Consider the following 25,880-nt stretch of genomic DNA (forward strand, 5'->3'; position numbering starts at 1 on the left):
GCAATTGTAATCATTCTTTGGAAATAATTTGGCGCTATTAACCATAATATTATGGCGCTATTATTAACAATAAAGTTATCGGGTGAAACGATTGGAGCCATTGCTCGTGGTAAATTACGTTATATTTCTAGACGTTTCTTCGAGTTCTATTTGATGAAATCCTGACATCAGATCTAGACATGAAAAGTATATAGCCCTACCTAATTGGTCAAGAATATCGTCTATTCTTGGTAGTGGAAATGTATATGATAAAATTTTTTTGTTAATTTGGCGGTAATCAATTACTAAACGCCATTCTTAGTATCGCAATCTGGTAATGATTTTTTCGGGACGATTAATAATGGACTGTTGTATTCAGAAACTGAAGGTTCTACTATTTTGTCTTTAATTAATTGTTCTACTTGTTTTTTTACTTCTCCTTTTGACTGTGGGGAATTCTATAATTTTTTATGTATACCGGTTCATCATCTTTCATTTTTATTTTTGTTTGTAAAAATTATTTGTTGGTATCGATTCGGATTCTATTCCAAATATATATCTGTGTATTTGGTGAAAAATTCTTTAAGTATTTCTTTTAACTGAGGTGAAAAATTTTTGTTCAGTTTGTCTAAGAGTTCTTCTTGGTTTACATTTTTATTAGATTTAATTATATAATAATCATCCAATGGTTCAACTTTGACTGTATTTAGTTGAATGTTTGCAGTTTTATTTGTTGTATTCAAAATGCGGATAAACGTGTTTTTAGAATCCGCTATGGAATTTCCAATGAATACTCCATTTTGGATTTCTTGGTTTGGTATTAATACAGGGTTGCCCATATTCGACGAACCCATGTTTTTTTTTAAAAAATCAAAGAAAAAAATAAAAATTTGGCGGTTGGCAATCTTAATCATTTAATTTGTTCCAAGTAGATTTGTTTACATCAATTTTTGAATATGATATCTTTCAAATGGCCGCCTCTGGCGTTGATGGCGTATTGTGTCCTTTTTGCAGCATTTTCCATCGTTTTCGCCAACATTTCGGCCGGAATAGCGGCTATTTCTTCACGAATGTTGTCCTTGAGCTCTTCTAGGGTCCTTGGCTTGTTAACGTAAACCTTTGACTTCAAATATCCCCACAAGAAGAAGTCAGGCGGCGCCAAATCGAGCGAACGCGGTGGCTTTTTTTTTGCTTATTTACGGTCCCATTCAATGTGAAATGGGCTTCATCGGACATGATAATTTTGTTCCAAAATTGATCGTCATCTTCGGCCATTTCGATGACTCTCGCGTGGCGTGTATTGTTCCATGGTAAAAATCAGCTTGGACTGACGCTTCAAACGCGGTATGTCAATAAGCGATCTGGCATCTCTGTCAAAAGTTATGGCGTCGTCAGATGGGTCCGTCAAATATAGGCAAATAAATTTATAGTAATTTTCAAACATTTCGCTGGTAAAATTGTCAAATTATTTTCGAGTGTATGGTTTTTTGGAATATTATCTGGTCTCAGTATGGGCCAATCATTTTCTGGTTTTAAATCTATTTGACAATTGTATTTTTAATAAAATCTATGCCTATAATTCCATCACATGGAATAGGAAAATTTGATGCTACTGTATGAAAAGTATGCGGTATAGCCTAGTTGCTTGAAAGAAGTTCTATTGATACTAATCCTTTTGAACTGGTTGGTCCTTCACTAACACCTGATATTTGGGTAATATTTTATACCCTTGCAGAGGGTATTATAATTTCAGTCAGAAGTTTGCAACGCAGTGAAGGGGACGTTTCCGACCCTATAAAATATATATATTCTTGATCAGCATCACTAGGAGTGTCGATCTAGCCATGTCCGTCTGTCCGTCATTCCGTCCTTTTGTCCGTCCGTTTCTACGCAAACGAGTCCCTCAGTTTTAAAGCTATCTGCATAAAACTTTCCCAAAAGTTGTCTTTCTATTGCAGGTAGTTTAAAAAAAAATTATAACTTTGCTGTTTTTAAATTTTTTTTTAGTTCTTCGACGTATAGTAATGATTAAATATTTCAGAATTACGGTTTAAATTTCATCAAAATCGGAAGACTATATCATATAGCTCCCATGGAAACAATAAAAATATATATAAATTTTTTTTGTTTTAATGTAACTTTTCTATTTTGTAATTTTTTAAAATTCTTTTTGACTTATTAATAATTTGACAGTTCAGAATAACGCTTTTAATTTGATTAAAATCGGAAAACGATATAAATAGTGTAACGACCCTGTTTTGGGAGGCGGTATAGCTCGCCGAGGCCAGGGTTCGAGACAGAAATTAATTTCCTCTTTTGATCGGTTTACCTCCCTTTCTCCAAAGAATAACACAAATCGAACGCTACCAAATATGGTTATATTTTAATAGTACGATTGATTAAGACTACGTTTTCTAACTATAATTATATCGAGCGTGATTCTGCTTGATAAGTGGCGTCGACGCCGAATGTGGTACTGCTTGTTGATATCGACGCTGCGGAAGGGCCGAGTATATCGCAGCTCGTTGAGTATCGCACTGCTTTGTGTGTGGGATCGGAGCTACGGAAGGGCCGTATGTTGCACTGCTTGCTGCTGACACTGCGCAATGCTTCGATGAACTGCTTGGCGTTGCGATGTGTGATGGCTGGGTGTACTGCTTGTTGTCGACATTGCACGGTAGCTGGATACACTGCTTGGCGTCTACGCTGCGCGGTGGCTGGGTGCACTGCTTGGTGTCGGCGCTTCGGAAGGACCGATTGTGCACTGTTTGGTGTCGTCGTGTCTCGTCGTTCGAGTACGTCGGGTTCGTAGTGCTCTGGGTCGTTTTAGAGGAACGAACTACTTGGATTTTCTAGTCACGCTGACGTTGCCACTTCGTTTCCTATGCTCTGTGTGTTTTGTCCTGTCGCCGTATGTCTTATTGTCGCTATAAATGTTGAAACAAAACCCGTCACTTTGAATGGGCCCTCGTATTTCGGTGCTAACTTTGCTGCAAACCCAATAGCTGCCTTTGACAATGGGTGTTGTCGTTCCCATACGAGATCTCCTACTTTGGGTCTCCAGTCTCTTTTCCGTAGGTGGTATGATCTGGCTTGGTCTTGTGCTGCTTTTCCCATGTTCCGATGTGCTAGTTTGCTCGTTTCTATCATGCGTTGCAACCTTGCCTCTATCGTTTCCTTTACCATTCCGGATCCAGGTGTGGTTTCGTTAACAGACTCCCAGGCAGTCGTATTTCTCGTCCGTATAGTAGGTACGCCGGGCTGTATACTGTTGATTCTGACCTGCTGCTATTGATGGCCATTGCCATTTCGAGTAGCAAGTCGTCCCACCGTGTGTGTTCGGTTCCGGAGAATTGAGATATCATAGTTTATATTGTTATATTTGCCCTCTCGGCTGGGTTCTCTTGCGGGGTGTATGGCGCTGTTAACTGGTGGACGATTCCCCATTTCTGTAACTGTGCCTTAAACGTATTACTCGTAAACTGTACCCCGTTGTCCGAGATGAGTTTTTTCGGTGTACCATATCGTGTGAGGATCTGTTCCCGTAAAACTTTTAATACAATTTCTTTTGTTGTTTTTCTGACGGCTGCTAGCTTTACCCACTTAGAGAACTTGTCGAACATCACTAGAAGCATGTTATTGCCGTGACTAGACCTCGGTAGTGGACCAACGAAGTCTATGCAGAGTGTTTCCCAGGGTGCTTTTGCTATTTCAGTTAGCATTTTCCCTGCTGCCTGCTGCTGTGAGGTCTTGTACCGTTGGCATGTTTCACAGCGACGTACGTACTGTTGTATGTCTCTGTGCATCCCTTGCCAGTAGTACGATGCCATGACCCGGTGCTTCGTTTTCCTAACCCCTAGGTGGCCTGCTGTAGCTTCGCTGTGGTTTTCTCGTAGCACTCGTTCTCTTTGGTTCTTTGCCACGCATAGCTTCCACGGTTGTGTATCCTCGTCTGCGGCCCATGACGGTAGATGTCTGTATAGTTTTCCTTCTATTAATGCGTAATCTGGCCATGTTTCTGGTTCTTTTTCTATTGCAAGGAGTTTCTGTATTATCCACTCGTTCTTCTCTAATTCGGCTCCGTGTATTTCTTCCTCGAGCATTCGGGATAATGCGTCTGCCACGACGTTAAGCTTGCCTTTGCGATAGCGTACCTCGAATGAGTATGGCTGCATTGCCAATGCCCATCTGGCAATTCGTCCTGAAGGGCTCTCGATCGAGTTAAGCCATTTAAGTGATTAGTGGTCCGTGATAACGACGAAGTTGTACCCTTCCAGGTACATCCTCATTTTCTGGATGCCCCAGTGTTTTGCCAGTCACTCTTTTTCGGTAGCCGAATAGTTTTTTTCTGTTTTTGTCAGCTTCCGACTGGCTTATGAAATAACGTGTTCTCCGTTTTCGTACTCTTGGGTCAGTACTGCTCCTAGTCCGTAATTACTGGCGTCCGTCTGAAGTACAAAGGTTTTTCCCAAAGTCCGGACAAGCCAGGACCGGTGCTTTGGCTAGGGCTTTCTTCAGGTTTTTGGTCGCCTCTTCTGTCTCCTCGGTCCATTTGAACTTTGTCCCCTTCTTGACCAGGTTGTACAGTGGTTGCGCTAGTTCAGTGAAGTTCGGGACGAATCTTCTGTACCAGGAGGCCACCCCTAGGAAGCTGTGTACTTGCTTCGTTGTCTGTGGGCTTAGCATGTTGAGGATCGCGGCTATCTTTTCTGGATCGGTGTGTATACCGCTTGCGCTGATTACGTGTCCTAGGTATTTAAGTTCTTCCTTAAAAAAGTGGCATTTCTCTGTGTTGATCTTAAGATTTGCCTTGCGGAGTCGCCTCATTACCTCCTGTAGCTTCTCCAGGTGTTCCCGTTTCGTGCGTCCGATTACCACTATGTCATCCAGGTATGCGAACGCGAATGGTTCCATCTCTGGTCCGATGCCTGAGTCTTGCGCTCTTTGGAGTGTCGCTGGTGCTGTGTGTAATCCGAAGGGCATTATTTTCCACTGATAAAGTCCGCGTCCTGGTACCGTAAAGGCAGTGTACTGTTTACTGTCTTCGTACATCGGTGTCTGCCAGTAGCCACTTTTCAGGTTCAGTGTGCTTATGTATTTTGCCTCGCGGAGTTGGTTGAGAATGTGATCCATTTGTGGTACTGGGTATGCGTCTCGCTCAGAGTGCTCGTTCAGTTTTGTATAGTCTATGCAAAGCCTCCATTCCTTGTTTTTCTTCTCCACGATTACCATTGGCGAACTGTAGGCGGAGTGCGAGGGTTATATGAGGTTCTGTGCTATGAGTTCGTCGACTTATTTGTTTATTATTGACTGCATTGCTGGGTTTCGAGGGTAGTGCCTCTGTTTAATTGGGCGGTCGTGCTTCATGAAGATTTTGTGGCTTGCAATGTGACTTACTCCTTTGATTTGGCTCTTCATCTCTAACTCCCTTTTGAGGGTCTCTTGAATCTGTGCGTCTGTTAAATCCCGATGCCGTGTCTTTTGTATTTTTTGCTTCTGCGTTGGTTCCTCTTCTTCTTTTTAATTTTCGCTGTGATGCCTCCGCATTCTAGTGTAGCGTTGCATTGTACTAAGAAGTCTATTCCCAAGAGTAGGTCTCCGATGACCTCGTCGAGTACTAATAGTGTTGTTGTGTTTGTTTGTGTCCCGAGTTGTATTGGTACTTCTAGTGCCTCTGTGACCGTTCTGTTTGTTCCGTCTGCAAGTCTTATGGCTTCAATTACTTGTTTTCTTTTTCAATGTCTAGCTATCCTGCTGGCTAGTTCTTGGCCGATAAAACTCCGTGTAGCTCCTGTGTTAATTGCACCGCGAATTCTTGTGCTGCCTATGATGACTTGTGCTAGTAGACGTCGACCGTTGAACTTTATTGATGTTGCGGACGTGGTGTGTGCCCTGGGTGCCCGTTCTGATCTAATGGGCGTCTTCCGTTTCCCGTCGTTTCATTCCTGCGGTAGCAATGAATTGTTCGTATTCCATCCTGTCCGCATACCCAGCAAAACAGTGCCACTGCTGTGCACCGCGAGCATCTATTGTTCATGTCCCATGATCTTGTGACGCCTCTGTTAAGTATTTGCTGTGTTTCTTGGGGTCTCCACTGGTTCCTTGGTGGTCTCCAGTAACTTCCTGGTGGTTGGTGTCCCAAGCGAGTTTCCGGTGTACCCATGTGGTTGTAGTGCCTCGAATTCCTCGGCTAGTCGGAGGTATTCCGCTAGGGTTTGGCATTCTCCACGCTTAGCATATCGCTTGAACTCCACTCGACTGTTTCGGTACACCCACTCCAGTTTTTTTTTCTACTGTGAGCATGATTTTCCTGAGTTCTAGCGCATATTCCTTCGCTGGCTCGTTCTCGCCCTGGTGTTTATGTGTGATGCTTTCCATAGCTTTCTCCTCATGATCCGCTGGCCTGTAATACTCTAGGAATTCTTTCCGGAAGGTGCTCCATGACGGCATCGGGTTTGGGTGGGTGTGCCACCAATCCAAGGCACAGCCTCTGAGAAGTATTACCATTGCTCCTGCTGCATGATCTAGATCTATGCCGTATGCCTCTGCTAATTCCTCTGACCTACTAATGAACTCTTCCGGGCTTCCAGTTCCGTCGTATTCTTCTCCCCATCTTCGTATTACTCCCATCGTGGCCACTTTATTTCCTTCTGTCTTTGTGGGCTTAGGTCCAGGTTTTCCTTCGACAAACTCCGTCGGGCTCGGCACTTGCAGATATTTATGTTTTTCCTCGATGTGTTCCTCTGTGTCGGTTGTCCCACTAATGCCTTTCGGTTGGTTTCCTGTTCCGTTAGGTGCTGGTGGCTAGTGAGACGTCCTGAGCAAGAGGGGCCTAGCACATCAGCAGCAGCGGCAGAAAAGGCAAAGGTGCAGGCCAGGAAGATACCTTCCCAGCCCCACCAAAACCAGAAGTCGACAACCGCTGGAGGACGACCCTCTAGCTCGGCACCACCGGTCATCGGACTCCGTCTGACTTACGCGGAGGCTGCCAAGAAAGCCACGCTCATCAGGGTGGCCATACTCCCGGAGGGTTTCCCGGCGGCCAGCCTGACCGCAGAGGAACTATCCGGGCTTCAGGAGTCGGTCATGGACGAGATTCTCACGTCAGCGTGGAGCGGTCCCGTCGTGTTCAGGGGAATCCACTTCAGGGTGGGTTACCTGATTATCGACTGCCTAGATGAAGGCTCAGCTGATTGGCTCAAGATTGCCGTACCTCAGCTGCGGACGTGGAAGGGAGTACCCCTAGAAACCCGCACGGGAGCAGACATCCCGGCAGCTTACAACGCCACGTTGTTCTGCCCGAGGAGCTCCGACCGGACCAATGAGGAGATATTGGCCTTCATTGGTTTCCAAAACCGGGTCGAGACGGACGCCTGGAAGGTCATCTCCAGGAAGAACGACGGAGCTGGTGCACTCCTGGTCGTAGGGATGGACCAGACCGGAAGGGACGAGATAGTGGAGCGTGACCACAAGCTCAACTTCCGGTTTGGCCACGTCACCGTGAGCGGTCTGAAAAAGACTAAAAAAGCTCCGGAAGAGACGCCCAATGACGGCATATGTAAGGCTGTCGAGGATACCCTCGAACCACTGAATGTGGAGCCGAAGCTGCAGAGTGGGGAGCAGGATGGACAATCCATCACCAGCATGGACATTGGGGACGACCAAGGGGATGGACACCCTATGTCATCCCAAGAGCTGGCCCAGGAGCTACTCCTGGACGACAGCTGCGAAGAAGCCGAGGTTACCGTGATAGACGGTGGTGGAGAGACTTGCTGGAAAAGGAATCCAATGTCAGGGATACGCCGATGACATCGTGATAATCGCCAGAGCCAAATTTGAAGCGACAGTCTGCTACATCATCCAACTCGGACTAAAGACAACGCTAGACTGGTGCAGGGAGGTTGGACTCAACTTAAATCCTGCTAAGACAGTCATCGTTCCTTTCACAAGGAAGTACAAACTACAGAGAATGAGACAAATCTCACTGCTAGGAACTCCTATAGAAACTAGCCGAGAGGTTAAATATCTAGGAATCACCTTGGATAGTAAGCTAAACTTCGCTTCCCATGTCCAAAAAACATTGGAAAAGTGTTACAGAGCACTCTATACCTGTCGGAAAATTGCTGGGAAATCCTGGGGAACCAGGCCTCAGATAATACGATGACTATACTTAATGATCGTGAGACCAATCCTCAATTACGGAGCACTTGCATGGGGCAAACGAGCTAAGCTCACCAGCATGCAAAACCAGCTAGGAAAGCTACAAAGACTTGCCTGCGTATGCATGACAGGGGCAATGAGGACCTGTCCTACAACTGCCTTAGAAATTCTGATGGAGCTAACACCACTCCACTGTGTGATTGAAATCCAACGCAAAGCTACACTCCTGAGAATAAGCACTGAGGGCACATGTAGTGGTTCATTCTAAATAACAGGGATGCGACTAATCTGTTAGATGAGGTGCACCTAATACTCCACCCTAGGGATGAAATGACAGCCGAACTAATCTTCGAGCAGAACTTCACAGCACACCTAGGCAATAAGAAAGATTGGACCACATTGTCTGAAATGCACCCGATGGCTAAACACGCCATTGCATGGTACACAGATGGATCCCTAACACAACAAGGCACGGGCCTTGGAGTGGTAGGGCCTCGCATAAAATACCACGAATCTCTTGGCCAATACACCAGCATATTCCAGGCTGAGGTATGTGCCATTGGACGTTGTGCAGAGCTCAACATACAGCGTGGATACAAGGAAAAGGACATATCGATCCTTTCGGACAGCCGAGCAGCAATTACTGCTTTACATAGTAACAAAATCACCTCGAAGCTAGTCCTAGAGATGAAGAGTAAGCTATATATACTGGGCAACCGAAACAGGCTGGCCCTCAGATGGATTCCGGGACATAAGGATATATCCGGAAATGAACTTGCCGATAACATGGCAAAACTAGGAGCCGAACAGCCCCTGATAGGCCCAGAGCCCTACTGTGGCATAGGGAGGCACACCATAAAAGAATACCTTAGGAAAGAGGAAGGCGCCATGAGACAAGAACACTGGAGAATTACCCCAGGCCTAAGGCAAGACAAAACTCAAATAAACAACTACAACAAGAAGAGGTTCAAGGAACTTATTCAACTAGGGAAAAATTCACTTAGGATTACCGGACTACTAACCGGGCACTGTAGACTGAAAAGTCACTTAGGTAAGATGGGAATAACCAGCAGTAGAACTTGCAGATTCTGCGACATAGAGGACGAAACCACTTAACACATCATCGCAGACTGTCCGGCGTTAGCAAGTATAAGAAGTACAATCTTAGGAACCAGAACTCTTACACCAGAGCTCCTAGGAAGAATCAACCCATTAAAACTCCTCGACTTTATTCGAGGAAGTGGGTTGATATCTGAGCTGTAGGCTCTGAATGGGGGTACAATAGATCTTACAGGTCGCGGTACACTGAACACCCCGATAATAATAATAATAGGTGCTGGTGATGGGCTTCTTGCGTGTTTCTGAGCCAATTCTAAAAGGCGTTTGATAGTTTCCTCGCCGTGGTTGCCGTTCTTTATAAAATCTGACATTTGTCTTTGCATGTCCTCGCACAGTGTTTCTGGTTTGACCTCGAATTCTATTAGATACGCTTCCAGGCTTTATTGGCATGGCTTATCCAGCCTCGAGTTAATTTGTCTGCCATTGAATTATTTTGTGTTGTGTTGAGGAAGAGGGTAAACGATCTTTGGTGTTTTTATTTGAAGATACTGTCATTTTGTGTTCAATTCGCTCGGGCGCCACTGTAACGACTCTGTTTTGGGAGGCGGTATAGCTCGCCGTGGCCAGGGTTCGAGACAGAAATTTATTTCCTCTTTTGATCGGTTTACCCCCCTTTCCCCAAAGAATAACACAAATCGAACGCTACAGAGTATGGTTATATGGTGTCGTCGTGTCTCGTCGTTCGAGTACGTCGGGTTCGTAGTGCTCTGGGTCGTTTTAGGGGAACGAACTACTTGGATTTTCTAGTGGGATGTGGGAATGTGGGGCATCGATAGTTTCGAGCTGCCGGGCGTCGTTAGTTTCGATCTGCCGTTTTATTCCGTATCGTTTCCGGGTCGGAAGCCGGAAACGTGACTTCTGGTAGGAACTCACTGAGATGGGCCGGAGTTACGAAAACCGTGCCGGGCTCAGCGATCACGACCGAGCCTGTGTGCGTATTCCTAAACCACACCGGGCGTCGGTGATCCTCACCAGGTCGTAGAGCCGAATTCAAACCGATCTCTTACGGATCCACCACCACTACCAAGACTAACTACCAGAACACTTATCCGGGTATTCCTCCTAGTTGATGTTTCCTCGAGAATCGTCGGAACGCAAGTCCCTAGTCTGGGGCTGTGTCTCCGCTTATATAGTCGCTGCTTAGTGTGACCAGATCGGACGATGATGATAATACCGCTTTGGGTAATCGGGTTTATTGGGCGATGATTATCGGCAATCGATAACTACGTCGAATAAGTGTGACCGGGTGCTGTTGGCTCTGGGTGCGCGTTTGAATAAAAAAGGCCAGTATTTGGAATGTTCTTTTTAAGCTTTAATGTGAACGTTGATTTTTATATATTTGTGACGGTGGGTCGTCACAATAGATACCATAGGAACTATCGAATAATTAAGCTGCACGTTATCATAGCTTCAATGTTTTTAAACATACACGCAAGTAAATCATAATTTTAATGTTTTCAAGAACATTTAGTTTTGCAATACCTGCAAGGGTATATGAATTTCGGCTTGCCGAAGTTTGCTTCCTATCTTGTTTGTATTTATTAAAACAAAACAAAAATCATATTTACTTTTCATTTATTACATAGTTTTAAATTCATAAACATAAAAATAACAAATTCATAAAACAAATATTTTTCTATTTCTATTCTATTTGTTTTTGTTTTTTGTTTTTTAGAGAATTTAAATATTTTTTTGCCCACTTCAGCTTTTCTTTGGTTATCATTTCAGGACTTAACTTGTTGAGGTGTTCTATTTTTAAGACTCGTAGACCTGTTGACTACGTCAATGCATTTTTTTAAGGAAGGTAATTTTGAAATTTTAGCTGGATCCCCTAATTCGATTGTTAAGTCGTTTTTACCAAATTATGGCAAATTCCCCATAATTTGCGTCAAGAGTTGCGGCTTGCAGCGAAAGCAGCGCATGCACGACCGAACTGTTCGTCGGCAGACTTCTTGACCATTAACTAGGTATATTTTCTCGCGCAAACGACTTACGAGAGCTCGTGGGCCAGCGTGACAATTCGTTACGTGCAGGTATGACACATAGGATCTGACGAACTGTGAGCTTTTCGACAGCAACAACGGGAATTTGGCTTCGTACGGGATAGGAGCATTCAATATCCGACCCCCAACTCGTAGCAATGTCGAGGAACACCAATCAAATTTATTTTCCTGAAGAAAAGGGTTTACCTTTTGAATATTCGTTGCTACCGGTTTATTTTTCCGAATTTTATTTATGTCGTCCCTGATAACTTCGACAATTTTCTCAAAAGCGAAATCCAGGCGAAATACTTTTTTCAAAAGGGTTCGACACCTTTCTGCACCTTTGAATAAAACGAAAAACCCACACGAACACTCTCAGAAGCTTCAGGTGCGACGAAAAGGGATCTATTTTCTGAAGCAAATAATTTGGCTCAGGGCTGACTACGAGAGTTACTGCCGATTTGCGTAGCTCCGTCGACATTACATCAGCCGGCAGTTCGAAAAACTGATTTACAGGCCATTTATTTTCTGAGTCTAGCAAGAACGAAGGCCCAACGAACCAAATGGACGTTGTAAGCTCCTCTACGTCACATCCTCGGGTTACTATGTCTGCTGGGTTGACTTTCGTGGGAACGTGTCTCCGAATTGCTTTCTCCGACCACTCCTGAATTTCTGCAACCCGGTTCGAAACAAACGACGAGGGATGGGTTAGATCCAGTTTAAAGTGATCTCGGAGTTTGTCCACAGGAATACATTCTCAATGGGACAATTTAGGAATGGCCTGACACTATTATAGAGCTCTGCTAAAAGGTGAGCTGCACACAGCTCAAGGCGAGGTGTTTTTCGTTTTGAGGGGAGCTACTTTCGATTTGGCGGTCAATAAAGACACTTTCAAACCTTCAGCAGTTTGAGTACGAACATAGATGCACGCTCCATACGCTCGCATGGAAGCTTCAGCGAAACCATTTATTTGAATCGGACTTCTGGATCTGTGTTGACGAATCGCGATACCTTAATTTTTGGCAATCTAATTTTCGAAGCCACAGTTCCTGTAACAACATCTTTGCAATTGTGACCAAAGGACACAAGTGGGTCGAAAAGTCGAGCAGGCACTGTAAGGATGCTCTCTGGCCGGGGTACAGATCTAAGTCAGATCCAGGAGTCCTTTACAGGAAATTTGCAGATCACCCAAACACCGAGTGAATGAGTCGTTCGGGGGGTCCCTGCTCGGGCGCTACTTGTAAGGATGCTCTCTGGCCGGGGAACAGATCTCAGTCAGATCCAGGAGTTCTTTACAAGAAATTTGTAAATTACCGAAACACCGGACTAGAGAGTTTCATTCAATGAGTAAATGAGTCGTTTGGGGGGTCACGCCGAAGGTTCTCATGGACGCCGGGAGAGAGAGTGATGTCGGAGTTGATCGCGTCGGGACCGGTGGGTGACGTCACTGATCGCTTCGGTAATCCAGGCGCGCAAGTCGTTTTCCACGTATCGGAGGCCAAAAATCCACCGGGCTGGACCTTCGGGCGAGGCCAAGCCTGGTAGAATTTGTCGGACACGGGGGGATTGAAAGGAAAAGGATGGCGGTATGATTGACCAGTCGGGAATGATGTCCGCGCGCAAGTCACATGCACTACGAGGAGGAAAGCTAGGGTACTAGACCAGACGGTCCGGGTGTCCCCGTACCGGTCGCATGCGCTACGAGGAGGGAAGCTAGGATGCTAGACCAGACGGGCCGGGTGTCCACGTACAGGTCACAAATACTACGGGGAGGGAAGCTAGGGTTCTAGACCAGACGGGACGGGTGTCCGCGTACAGGTCACATGCATTACGATTAGAGAAGCTACTGATCGACTACGAATAAAAAATCACAAACGAGGGATTTCACTTTCACTTCTTTTCTTTATGTTTTTACCAGATTGTTTTATTTCTCTAATACCCTCCTAAGAGTCCGCCACACCGTCTTTACTTAACTGAGAGGAATATTAAGTACACTAACCTCAAAACACTGATCAACCCACTTATCATCCTTCCTCATGCCGACGCGCGGTCGAGGCGTTACTTCGGATTACACGTAAAATTACTGCGGGAGACACGTCCGTCCCGTCTTATCATTCCGACACAACCGCCAGCTCGATCGTTGTATGACCACCTTCCCCACGATCCCTTTTTCTCGCGTTCGGGATTTCTGGTATATTCAGTACTTTCTAGTATTTTCTATTAACTTAATAGATTAATCTATTACAATGATTACACAATGGTTATACAATGGTTATACCATGGTCATACAATGGTTATACAGTTGTTATACAGTGGTTATTAGACTGGTTATGCAGTGGTTATACAATATTAATTAGACTGGTTATTAGACTATTCTGCGGCTGCATTCCGCTTACTGTGTCGGGTTACTCAGTCCGGCGACGCTGTCGTCGATCCTGTCTAGAGTGGCTTCTGCGTAGTATGGTTTGAGCTGGGATATGTTGGCGATCTGCCGCCGTCGATCTCCGGGACGCTGCAGGCGTACCAAGTGCGGAAATGTGAACTTCGTAACGGGGTAAGGGCCGTCATACTTGGGAGCAAGTTTGACGGCGAATCCCTCGGCTGCTTTCGATAAGGGATGCTGTCGCAGCCAGACTTGACTGCCGAGCGTGGGTCTCCATTCTCGCCTCCGTAGGTTGTAATGTCTCGCCTGGTCTTGAGACGCTCGTTGAAGATTCGCTCGTATGACGTCGAAGATTCCTTGGAGGTGAGACGCCTTGTTTTCAGGACCTGTATGCACGACCGCCGATCCGGGGGTGAGTTCATCATACAGCATCGCAGGCAAGCGTGGTTCCTGTCCTTGAGTTAGGAACGCTGGGCTCTACCCCGTCGAATCCGTTATATTGCTATTGATCGCGAGGGATATCTCTGGCAACAAATTATCACACGAACTCTGGTCGCCTTCCGACAGCTGGGATATCAGCGTCTTCACAGTGCGGTTGGTTTTTTCTGTGGGATTCTCCTGTGGGCAATATGGAGCCGTGTACTGGATTTCTACGCCGAGCTTGGTGAAATAGTCTTTTAGGACCCAGCTCGTGAATTGGGTTCCGTTGTCGCATACGAACTTCCGGGGGATGCCCACTCGCCCAAGTATGCGTTCCCGAAACGCTTGCTGCGCTTGAGCTGCGGTGGCTTTCCGGAGTGGGATCAATTCTACCCATTTCGAGAATACGTCGTGAAACACCAGCAGCATAGTATTTCCTTGTTTCGACCGGGGTAGTGGGCCTACAAAGTCCGCACAGAGAATGTCGAAAGGTTCACTGACGACGCGGGTTAGCATCTTACCTGCCGCTTTGGTCTGTTCCGTCTTAAACTTTTGACAAGATTCACACTGGCGAACATGGCGTTTAGCGTCGGGGAGTAGTCCTCATAGTCAGCTCGGTAGCCCATGTTCCTGTAGAGCTGGCCGTTTTCGATCATGTAGTCGGCGAATTTCTCGGGGTCATCATGTATTTGATCTTTCCTCTTTTTGATCCAGTCGCAGTGGTCCTCGAGTTCAAGAGCGCCTTGTAGCACCTCACAAAGCTGTCGAAAAAGTGTATCGGCCACGACGTTCAATTTCCCTCGTCGATAGCGTACGTCGAATTGGAACTGGCTCTCAATAGAATTTAGCCACTTGAGAGCTAGATGGTCGGTAACGACGTCGAATCTGTACCCTTCCAGGTAACACCGCATCTTGCTGATTTCCCAGATTATGGCCAAACACTCTTTCTCCGTGGTCGTGTAGTTCTGTTCCGCGGGGATTAGTCGGCGGCTAGCGAATGCGATGACCTTTTCTTGACTTTCGGATCCCTGTGATAAAACTACGTCTGTTTGCAAAATGAACTTCTGGTCGAAGCCCGGACAACCTAATACGAGGGCAGTAGTCAGGCATCTTTAAATTTCTTCGAAGGCGGCTTGCTGTTCTGGTCCGTCCTGTCACCGTCCTGTCCTTTCCGTCCTGTCACCGGTTGCACTATAGTCGCGAAACTAGGGACAAATCTCCGATACCACGAGGCCACCCCGATCCATTGACGGAGTTCCTTTAAGTTAGCGGGGGCCTTCAGCCCGTTGATCGCAGACACCTTCTCGGGATCAGTCTGAATTCCGTCACTGTAGATGACATGGCCGAGGTAAACGAGTTTCTGCTTGAAGAAGCAAAACTTCTTTGAATTTATCCTTAAATTCGCCGCCCGCAATCTGCGGAAGACTTCCGAGAAATGAGTGAAGTGCTGTTCCTCTTTCGCTCTTATGATAATAATATCGTTTAGGTAGGCGAAGGCCTCCACACCAATTACGCTATCCAGAGCGCGTTGAAACGTGGCACTGGCAGAATGCAGCCCAAAGGGCATGACCTTCCATTGGTACAATCCTCTCCCAGAGGGTCTCCTGCCGCTTGGGATTCAGATTGCAAGTCGAGGGTAGCTCGCCAACATCGCACTCCTCGATGCCCCTGTATCAATCTACTATCGCTGCTGTGATAAGCCCGCCATGTAACTTTAACGGGGGATTTACTGTGGTCGAGTTGCTGCTCCGTTCGTCTCCGCCGCACCCGGGTTCCGGCGAAGACGTTCCCTGTTTTCCGACGCATTTCGACGGTAAAAGTCTATGGTTAATACTCCTGGTCGCCCACAGTCCCAACAGAAATCTCAACGTGGGTTCCTTGTCCGATCATCTTGTGGGTCACGTGTGCTGTCTGCATTGTGTTCACCGGATTCCGGAAAGGGTTCGGCGATCGGCGAAGTAGAGGCTCTTCTTGGTTCCTGTCCATGGTTATTCTTGGCTCGCGTCGAGTCGACTCGAGTTGTTTGACACTCTCATATTCTGTGGCCATATGGGTCAACTGTGTCAAAGTCATGAATTCACTGCGTTTAATGTATAGCCGGTATTCTGGAGCCATGTTTTCGTATGCTCGGTACAATTCATCCTCTTCTCGATAGCCGGCTTGCTGCATCTTGGTTCTGAGCTCGATCAAGTAGGTTTTGAAAGGCTCTCCTCTCCGTTGCACGTGGGTCCGTATCTCATCTTCCAACCGCTCGAAATAACGAGATGTCCAAGATCTTGGACATAGCGTGGGGTAAGTCCTCTGAATTTATCCTGTACGTCGTCATCTTTTCCTCAAGCGCGGCGATGAGAGTCAACGGATCCGAACTCCCATCGAACCGTGAATTCCATTTATGCATCTTCTCGGGGAGCAGATGTTGAGTGGGAGCCGTGCTGCTCCGTGTGTCTCGCCCTTGCAGATCGGCGGGTAAGCGGTCGTCTACTGGCGGTATCCATGTGCCGTCCGTCGATTCTGGGTGAATCCCTCGATGGCGGGCTGGAGTCCCGATCGATGTAACCCCGGAAGTCATGGGAATGGTGAGGGATTCCGTGACTTGTCCCGTCTCACCGTTCCTTCCTGGAGGATTCGGACTTGGGCTGCTATATTGCTCCTGCAACTGAGCCAGTCGGTCCCGCACACCCTGTGGGAACGACCCTGTGTTGACGAAGCTGGCGAATGCTTTCCTGGTCTCCTCGACGGTACCGTCGGCTTTGAGTTCGTCTTTTTGGCGAGCGTATATCCAGCGGACTCCTATACCTGGATTCTTAATAAAATCGGCTTCTTCGTACTCACCGTCGGATTCCTTGGGGTTACTCATTGTTTGTTGTCGTCTTTGATTTAATTTTCGTGTTAACTTCCTTCTCAAGTCTTCTAGGTCCTTCCGGAGATCGGATGTGAGCGGTTCGTTTTGTCTTCGAACCGACTCTTCAGTGGGTCTTTAAGCCACTTGGAAGATTCTCTATCTAGTCTCGGCGTTCCTGCTCGGGCGCCACTTGTAAGGATGCTCTCTGGCCGGGGTACAGATCTCAGTCCAGGAGTCCTTTACAGGAAATTTGCAAATCACCCAAACTCCGGACTAGAGAGTTTCATTCAACGAGTGAATGGGTCGTTTGGGGGGTCCCTGCTCGGGCGCTACTTGTAAGGATGCTCTCTGGCCGGGGTACAGATCTCAGTCAGATCCAGGAGTCCTTTACAAGAAATTTGTAAGTCACCGAAACAACGGACTAGAGAGTTTCATTCAACGAGTGAATGAGTCGTTTCGGGGGTCACGCCGAAGGTTCTCATGGACGCCGGGAGAGAGAGTGATGTCGGGGTTGATCGCGTCGTATCTTGCACCGGAGTTAAAAATCCAACGGGCTGGACCTTGGGCTAGGCCAAGCCAGGCGAACGATTTCACGAGGGTGGGAACGCCGGGTGATCTCACTGGTCACTTCCGCGATTGGGGCGCGTAAGTCGTTTTCCGCGAAGGCCAAAAATCCACCGAGCTGGACCTTCGGGCGAGGCCAAGCCGGGACACTATTTTCCGAGATTGGGACCGGTGGGTGACGTCACTGATCGCTTCGGTAATCCAGGCGCGCAAGCCGTGTAGAATTTGTCGGACGTGGGGGGATTGAAGGGAAAAGAATGGCGGTATGATTGACCAGTCGGAAAATATGTCCGCGCGCAAGTGTCCACGTACAGGTCACAAATACTACGGGGAGGGAAGCTAGGATACTAGACCAGACGGGCCGGGTGTCCGCGTACATGTCACAAATACTACGGGGAGGGAAGCTAGGATGTTAGACCAGTCGGGCCGGGTGTCCGCGTACAGGTCACAAATACTGCGGGGAGGGAAGCTAAGATACTAGACCAGACGGGCCGGGTGTCCGCGTACAGGTCAAAATACTACGGGGAAGGAAGCTAGGATGCTAGACCAGACAGGCCGGGTGTCCGCGTACAGGAAACAAATACTGCGGGGAGGGAAGCTAGGATACTAGACCAGACGGGCCGGGTGTCCACGTACAGGTCACAGATACTACGGGGAGGGAAGCTAGGGTACTAGACCAGACGGGACGGGTGTCCGCGTACAGGTCACATGCACTACGAGGAGAGAAGCTACTGATCGACTATGAATAAAAAATCACAAACGAGGGATTTCACTTTCACTTCTTTTCTTTATTTTTTTTTGCTAGTCTGTTTTATTTCTTTAATACCCTCCTAAGAGTCCGCTACACCGTCTTTACTTAACGGAGAGGAATATTATGTACACTAACCTCAAAACAGTGATCAACCCACTTATCCAAATTCCGCGTGCCGTCGCGCGGTCGAGGCGTTACTTCGGATTACACGGAAAATTACTGCGGGAGGCACGTCCGTCCCGTCTTACCATTCCGACACAAGAGACCACCAACTCGATCGTTGTATGACCAACTTCCCCAACGTTCGGAATTTCTGGTATTGTCCTTACTTTCTAGAATTTTCGATTAACTTACTAAATATCGGCTAGCGTTGCCATTCAGGTTTGGAACTTTCAACTTAATATTTATTCTCCATAATGCGTCGCTTACACCTATAACCTTACATACTACTAATAATTGTATCGTACACCGTCTAGGTATGTACGTTACAGCACCGACAAGGTATTTCGCTTTGTCGCGCGAAGATCCAGGAATGAGTCATCCAACCGAAATTGAAAGTAATCTTTCACCGGTAACCAAACCACGCCAAGAGTCTTGGTTACGTCTGATTCTGCCATAAGTGGCATTACAGCGCTATCAGATGCGGATAACTCTGGGCAGTGAAAACCACTTTGCCAATTCAAAGCCTGCCTCTTGCGAAGACTTTGCAGTTCCTCAACGCATCCGGCGCCAGTCAACAAATCGTCTACATAAAAATCATTCTGAATAATGTTGAGTTGCTTGCGCCATCTCTCCTAGCCGCATTAAACACCGAATCGCCAAAAAGGGTGCTTGCGAAGTTCCATATGTAACGGTGTTTAACTGAAAGATTTTCCGGGACTCAGAAGGGTCTCGTCTCCATACTATTAGCTGGAAGTTTTGATCAGCTTCGTCCACCATCACCTGGCGATACATCTTTTTGACGACGGCAGCGAAGGCAAACTTATGCATTCAAAGCCGAAGCAGGGTAGAGTACAGCTCCTCTTGGATAGTTTGGCCTACCATCAAGATGTCAAGATGTGTTGTTGACAGAGTTGTTGCTCAGGAGTATGGACTTTAGCCTTGGGCGGCAAGTCCTCCTCAGACCAAAATTTCTGCAGGGTTGTGTCAATTGACTCCAACGCTTCCTCCTGGCAGCTGAGATGTACCATTTTCAGCCTTTACATTATTTTCAGAGGCACATCTCCCTGACACTATCCAGCCGAGAACTGTCTTTTGTAAGATGGGGAGTTCAGGCCCCTGCTTTATCTGGCCAATAGATAAAAGTTCAAAGAACGTATCAGCGCCGATAAGCATATATATATATATGGAGGCTTGAAGAAAAATGGATCTGCCAACTGAATATTTTCAGGCACACTCCACCCGCTGGTGTTCACCGCTTGATCCGGATGATAATCAGAAAAATTTTTCATAATCCAAAAATCGGACGACAGCTGGCTGTTCCCTACTCGCGACTTCTCAATCGTGTGTATTTTTTTTGTGGCTTGGTCATTAGTTCCACCAATGCCTCGCAAGCTCATGCATACGTCCTCTCTTGTAATTTTGAGCCTCTGAGCGAGCATCGCTCGAGCTAATACAAACTCGCCACTTTTGGTTGGAACGCTCACAACAGCAGTTGCAAGAATGACTCGATCCGATGCATTCGCATGCAAAACATGCGAAGTGGATGGAGACTCCTGCATGAGCGTGAGCTGAGAAGCGGGTTGCAACGCAAGATTTGTGTTTGGGGAATATATGTGAAGCAAAGTGTGATGTGAGGAATTGCACACTCTAGATCTGTTCGATTTGCATTTTTTTAACGTGTGACCCTTTCTTAAGCAGTTAATGCATAAGGGTGCTCTTTTATCGGAATCGAATCTTTGCTGAACTGTTAGGGCTGCGAAGGAAGCGCAGTTTCCAATCTAATGTTCAGCTGAGTTCCTGGCAGCGACAAACGAAAAAATCCTATTTCCATTCTTCTTAGGGTTAGATTGGGTCTGCTGAACAGTTTTGGGCTTGGAAGCCTTTTCCGCTACCATGTGTTGGTATCGCCTGTTGAGGGCCGCCTGACATTCGCTCCAAGTGGAAATATAATCTAACTGTTCTGCCCATTTTCTTTTAGTTCCTGCATCGACCTTGCTCATTACCAGATGTATTGAAATATCATTAGTAATGCGTCTATCATCCCCAATAGATAGCAAGGAGTCATACAAGGCAGTGACCGTGTCGATTAGGGTTCTCAAGGCTGTAGCTGAAGGCTGCCAAATTTTTTGCAAATTCAAAAGTGTCGATATGTTGTCAAAAAAAATAAGACAAACATTATCGTACACCCGCTTTAGGCTAGCAAGGGATTTGGGATAATTTTCCGCAGTAACTTGAAAGGCCCTAACTGTTCCTAAAGCGTCTCCAGCTAAACACGAAATTAAATGGTTGATTTTTTCAATATCCTGTAAGGTGTCGTCTTTGTCAACGAAAGTTTCAAAAAATCTTATGAAAATTTTAAATTCGGAGTGTTTTCCGCTAAAAGTTGGAAGAGCAACGCTCGGCAAATTGCATTGAGGCGGGCTATTTGCCGGAGGAGCGGATTTCTCGATATTATTTTGTTTGCACTTATTTAAAATCGAAATCAGCAATGACTTTGTCATTACGGCCCTCTCTTCCAACTCTTCGCGTATTTAGAATCTCTAATCGATACTCAAGCTCAATCGGATTCACATATACGTTCGGTTAATACTTTTCATGCAAACATATCGTTGGTGTTTAAGCTCTTCGATATCCTTGGTTGCCATTGCGTTTATTTGTATTTATTTTGTTGGTATCAAAGAGGTGTTAAATATTTATTTTTAATAAAATTATTTATTTGTTAAATAATCTTAAAAAGTCAACGTGTAGGGGAGCCAAATGCCGAGAGAAGTACAGCGAAAAATATCTAAATAGGGTTTTTATATTTTTTATATAAACCCTGCGACAGTAATACGCCGCACGCACGCACTGTAGGGGAGCTAACGCTCAAACTTAGCGAAAAAAACGAACAAACGTTTAAGCAGACCCAAAATTGCACTGCTGCAGCGATCAAGAACGAAAACGACCAAAGATAACTCGAAATAGCGGCATCGGTGTCGGTGTGCGTGTGTGTGTGTACGCGGCTAGCGGCTCTACCTAGGCAAATGCTAACGGAGAATAATACCCCGAAAATTGTAAAAGCGCGGGTAAATGTTCAGACAAACTGCGGCGAAAGTTTTTGCCGCTAATTTTTTGAGAACTACACTTTTTACCAGATGCACTTTTTTTCCAGCTGTTTTATTTATACCCTAAATTGGTGCTCACTACGACGAAAATTGGGGGAATTAAGTTTGCACTAATTGGATCGGCGACGAGTATTTTATTTGCTTGTTTATGGGCCAAAGCGATTCACATATAATTCGAAATATATTATGTTTATTGCAGAATTTTGGTTGTAAGTACATGCAAATTTTTATTTCTTGCTCACTATCTACCATTTTTACAAGAATGCAAAAAGTTGAAAGATGGGCCAAAACACAATTAACAAAACGCCACAGAATCAATTTCAACCTTTAGCACTCTATACGTGGTTGGCCGACTCGACAATTGCAACATGCTTTTTTACATCCATCCAGCGGCAACAGCAAATTAAACAATTAAAGTTGCAGCGGCAGGAGAAACGTCTTGGGCAACACAAGGAAGGGCAGAAAATTTCCAGAGACGAAATTTATTTCGGAATTTAATTTTTTTTTCGAACCGACACGAATAAATTGGTTTTGTGTGTTTGTTGGTAATTTTTATAGTTTTTCACCGAAAAAAATTGTTAAGCAAATCGCGAACTCTACTGCGATCATGTCGGGGTCACCATGAACATTTAATACTATATTCTAATAACAAACGCGAAACTTGTGACTGCAGTAGGATTCGAGATAATTGTGGAAAACTTGTGCGAAAATGCGACGACGAAAGGGAGTGGTTACGATGAAGTTCAAATGATCACTAAATTCCAATAATTTCTCTTAGAACCTAACTTATGCTAAGGTGGCAAGAGACGGGGCGAATTCGCAAGAGCGAACGGACGAAAGCTTTATTAGCTCCTGCTCTCGCCCTACAACTAGTGACTAGTATTGATATATCGAATGTGTGATCGAGCGGGCTTATTTGAAACTTCTATGTTTTATCGCCTTATAAAGTTCGCTACTTTCACTTGAGTTTTACTTAGTAAGATGCGCAGCGAGTCGGAATTGTACTAGTTGCCCGTTGTCCCTATCAAAGGAATCACATTTTTAAAATTATACTTTACTATTTTATAATTTCACTCTCCTTGTCGCAACAACAATTGCGCCACACTCGGCTAAGGTGAGTTTCCACCTAGCCACGCTCTTGAAACCTTTAAACGGTCTCAGAAGGTCACACTTTTTTTTCTCAACTCTTTATTTGAAATGACAGATTTCTCTCAGTTACACTGGTTCCACCTCACACCAACTTATATTATTATTAATACTCTCGAATTATTATATAAGTGTTAATAATTCATGGGGAACTAAAATAATACAATTAAAATAACCAAGTCTTGGCAAAATAGAATATTTTAAAAGTTGTTTTTTGATTTATGTATGTTGTTTTTTTTTTTTTATAAAAAATGTGCATGGCTAGTGTGCTTGAGTAATTGTGTTTGTATCATATATGGTTGGGCCAGCACAATCACATTTGATGAAAAAATTGTGGAGTTATCATCGTAACGCCGAAATTGTGATCATTATCAAATTTATTTATAATATAAATCTGGCACCCGTTAAGTTTACTCACTAGTTGTAAACAGGATAGGGCTGGACTCATCTACTGGATCGTCCTTTCCCACAGCCGCCATTTTGGACACAGGCACCCGGTATATGCTCTTATGTTTATCCTTGTTGTCTGCCATAAAGTTTGCAAGTCTTTCTGTTTGCATATTTTCTACGTTAACAGAGAGGTACTCGTAGCCAAATGCATATGAGCATCGTACCCCTTAAAGCCGTTGGACACCTAGCTCCACACTTTTCAGCAAACATTTTTAAAATTGGACACGCCCTTACATAAGGTTTTGCTAAAGGCTTACAATGGGCAATATATACGTTTGTTTCCTTTACGCCAGGATTTTTTCTATACTTTAAAATAATATCTGTACAATATTTATCAAAGGGCGTAAGAAACACTGGAACCGTTCTGTTCAGCTTTCCGCGAATCGTTAATCTTGTGTATTTATTGGCAATATCTTGTGATTCCTTTGATAGGGATGCGAAATTTTCCCGGTCCATATATTCCTCAATGGCGTCGTCAGTGTTATAATTCTCAATTGTGAGACGTTAAATTTCACCAGATCGCCGTCGATTAAAATTTTGAAGGCGATAAGTTTACTTTGAATAAAAGAGTTGCAGGCATTTAAATCAAATTTTTCTTTTAATACATAAAAAGCTTTTTCTGATTTGCTTTCGACATAATCAAAAAGCTTTTTAATATCTTCTTAACTTGGAAGAATAGTTCGTGTTGAACGTTTGATTTCCGACTGATCCTCACAAGCTTTTTTGATTATAAAAATCGGAATTTCGGTTTCCCATAAAACTAAAAAATCTTTTACTAATTTTTTTATTGTTATTCTGCGTTTTTATTTTTTGTGACAGTAGTCCGTAGGCGCATTTTTTTTTTGTTAAAGTTGTAAGGTTGGTCGTTACCAAAGGGGTTTTTAAAATTGAGTGATTGGATCCCCTTTGGGCACAATACGAATGCAACTTACAAGTACGTCTAAATGTTTTGGTGAAATGGCGTCTTTGAGTTCTCGAATTTTGTCAGAATTGGTTTTTAATTCAAAGACCAGTCTGCTAAGCAACCTCATATTCACCCGAATCATATCATATTGAAGTTTGTTGTGGCGGAATAAGCTCATCGTAATGTAAGTTTTGTGATATTTCGTCATCTCTTAACACTTGCAGTACTTTTTCACAAATCCAGTTTTCGCACGACCATTCTTTTTTATGACTACTACCAGGGCAGTGCAAGTCTCTTCAAGTCTCTTACGTCGTATAAAAGAACATCCGGCTTATAATACAAATTTTAAGATGTCGCGGTATTATTTAAAGAAATATCTGTGTAGCTTATTAAATAGGATGGATCTGTGGAATTTAATCCAAAAGGAAGTTCAATTGAAGCGCACCTTGTTATATTGAATAAAGGTACCATATTATCCAATCAAAAAAGATTTATGAGGCACCGCTGTATCGGTGCTCTCACAGAAATTTCTTCCAGCCAAATACGGTTTTTATATTTGTGTGTTATTTGGTTGGAAAAATTTTCATTGATATCCCTGTTTAATGTTTTAATTTCCTTATTTGAAATATTATCTTTAATAATTTACTGAGGACAAAAACGATTTCAAAAGATCTAAAACAGAAGCAAAAAGGTTATAAGGATTCAGAAAAGATTAATATAAATTAGTATAAATTTAAAAGCGTGACGTTTTCAACAATCTATTAAGAACATAGAGTATTAGATATAAGTAAACTAATTTTGCATAAAAACAAATAAAACTAAACATTCTTGCACAATTTTCTTTGCCTAAAACTGAAGCTTCTGCGTTTTCACGACGACTGGATTCTGGTTCTGCAAAAACAAATAACTATAATATTCGTACAATCGCAAAATTAACTAATTAAAATATTCATCCATTATTATTCATTCATTCAACTTTAAACTAATACAGCGAGTCACAAAAGTATTCGTTGCAATGAAGGCTAAAAGAAAAAAAAGCACACAAACAGAAAACGCTTCCTACAATAAGTTGTGGTTTTGGATAATCACAAAATTGTTCGTTGCACATAACAAATATCCTTTTTGTTCAGTATTTTTTTTTGGCTACCGCATTATTTTTTTGGGATTCGGGGAAAAACCCAAACTCTTGGCGTCATTTTTGGTGTAACAAAATACCGAAGGGTCCTGAGTTAAACATTCGCAAAAAAATTTTTTTTTACACCTACACAATGAAGGTTAAAAGTCATTCAACCATAAGAAGTATCATTTCACGACTGAAATCCAGAAATTTCCTGGAAAATGTACCCCGTTCTGGCCGTCCAAAATTATTGACTAGCAGAGAAGAGAGGAAAATCCTTGAAGAAAGCAGGAAAAACCCGCATTTATCGGCTCCAAAAATTAATACCGCCATATCCACATCCCTAGGAACAAAAGTTTCTACAAAAACCGTCCGAAGAGTGCTTAGAAATCGGCTTTCTTTTGCTGAAACCTATTTACACCGGAATTTGGAGTACTGGGAGCAAGTTATACCTAGTGACGAAAGCAAATTTTGTGTTTTCGGGTCTGATGGAGAAGAAAAAGTGTAACGAAAGCCAAATGAAGAGCTGAAGCTAAAACAAGAAGGAAAGCAAACTTCGGCAAGCCGAAGTTCATATACCCTTGCAGCTATTGCATTAATTAAATACTTTTGAAAACATTTAAATTATGATTTACTTGAGTATGTGCTAAAAAAAACATTCAAACTATGATGATTTGCAGCTCAATTATTAGATAGTTATTTTATATATTTTTATTATTTCTATGGGAGCTATATGCTATAGACGTCCGATTTTGATAAAATTTATACCATAATTCTGAAATAATTAAACATTGCTA

The 25,880-nt window shown here is 44.3% G+C and overlaps 2 protein-coding genes across 2 annotated transcripts; one reads left to right on the forward strand and one right to left on the reverse strand.

The window, feature by feature from the left end:
* Nucleotides 1–6,989: 6,989 nt before the first annotated feature.
* LOC128253439 (uncharacterized) lies at nucleotides 6,990–13,213 on the forward strand. The gene is made up of 3 exons (XM_052981828.1): nucleotides 6,990–7,188; nucleotides 7,360–7,661; nucleotides 13,189–13,213. The coding sequence occupies exons 1-3, from the start codon at nucleotides 7,066–7,068 to the stop codon at nucleotides 13,211–13,213; spliced, it is 450 nt and encodes a 149-aa protein (XP_052837788.1). The 5' UTR covers nucleotides 6,990–7,065.
* Nucleotides 13,214–14,100: 887 nt separating this feature from the next.
* On the reverse strand, nucleotides 14,101–14,699 carry LOC128253440 (uncharacterized). Its single transcript, XM_052981829.1, has 2 exons — nucleotides 14,594–14,699; nucleotides 14,101–14,504 (listed from the first exon to the last, which is right to left on the reverse strand). The coding sequence occupies exons 1-2, from the start codon at nucleotides 14,697–14,699 to the stop codon at nucleotides 14,101–14,103; spliced, it is 510 nt and encodes a 169-aa protein (XP_052837789.1).
* Between the last annotated feature and the right edge of the window lie 11,181 nt (nucleotides 14,700–25,880).

This window comes from Drosophila gunungcola, assembly GCF_025200985.1.
Source record: "Drosophila gunungcola strain Sukarami chromosome 2L unlocalized genomic scaffold, Dgunungcola_SK_2 000008F, whole genome shotgun sequence".
Classification (NCBI taxonomy): Eukaryota; Metazoa; Arthropoda; class Insecta; order Diptera; family Drosophilidae; genus Drosophila; species Drosophila gunungcola.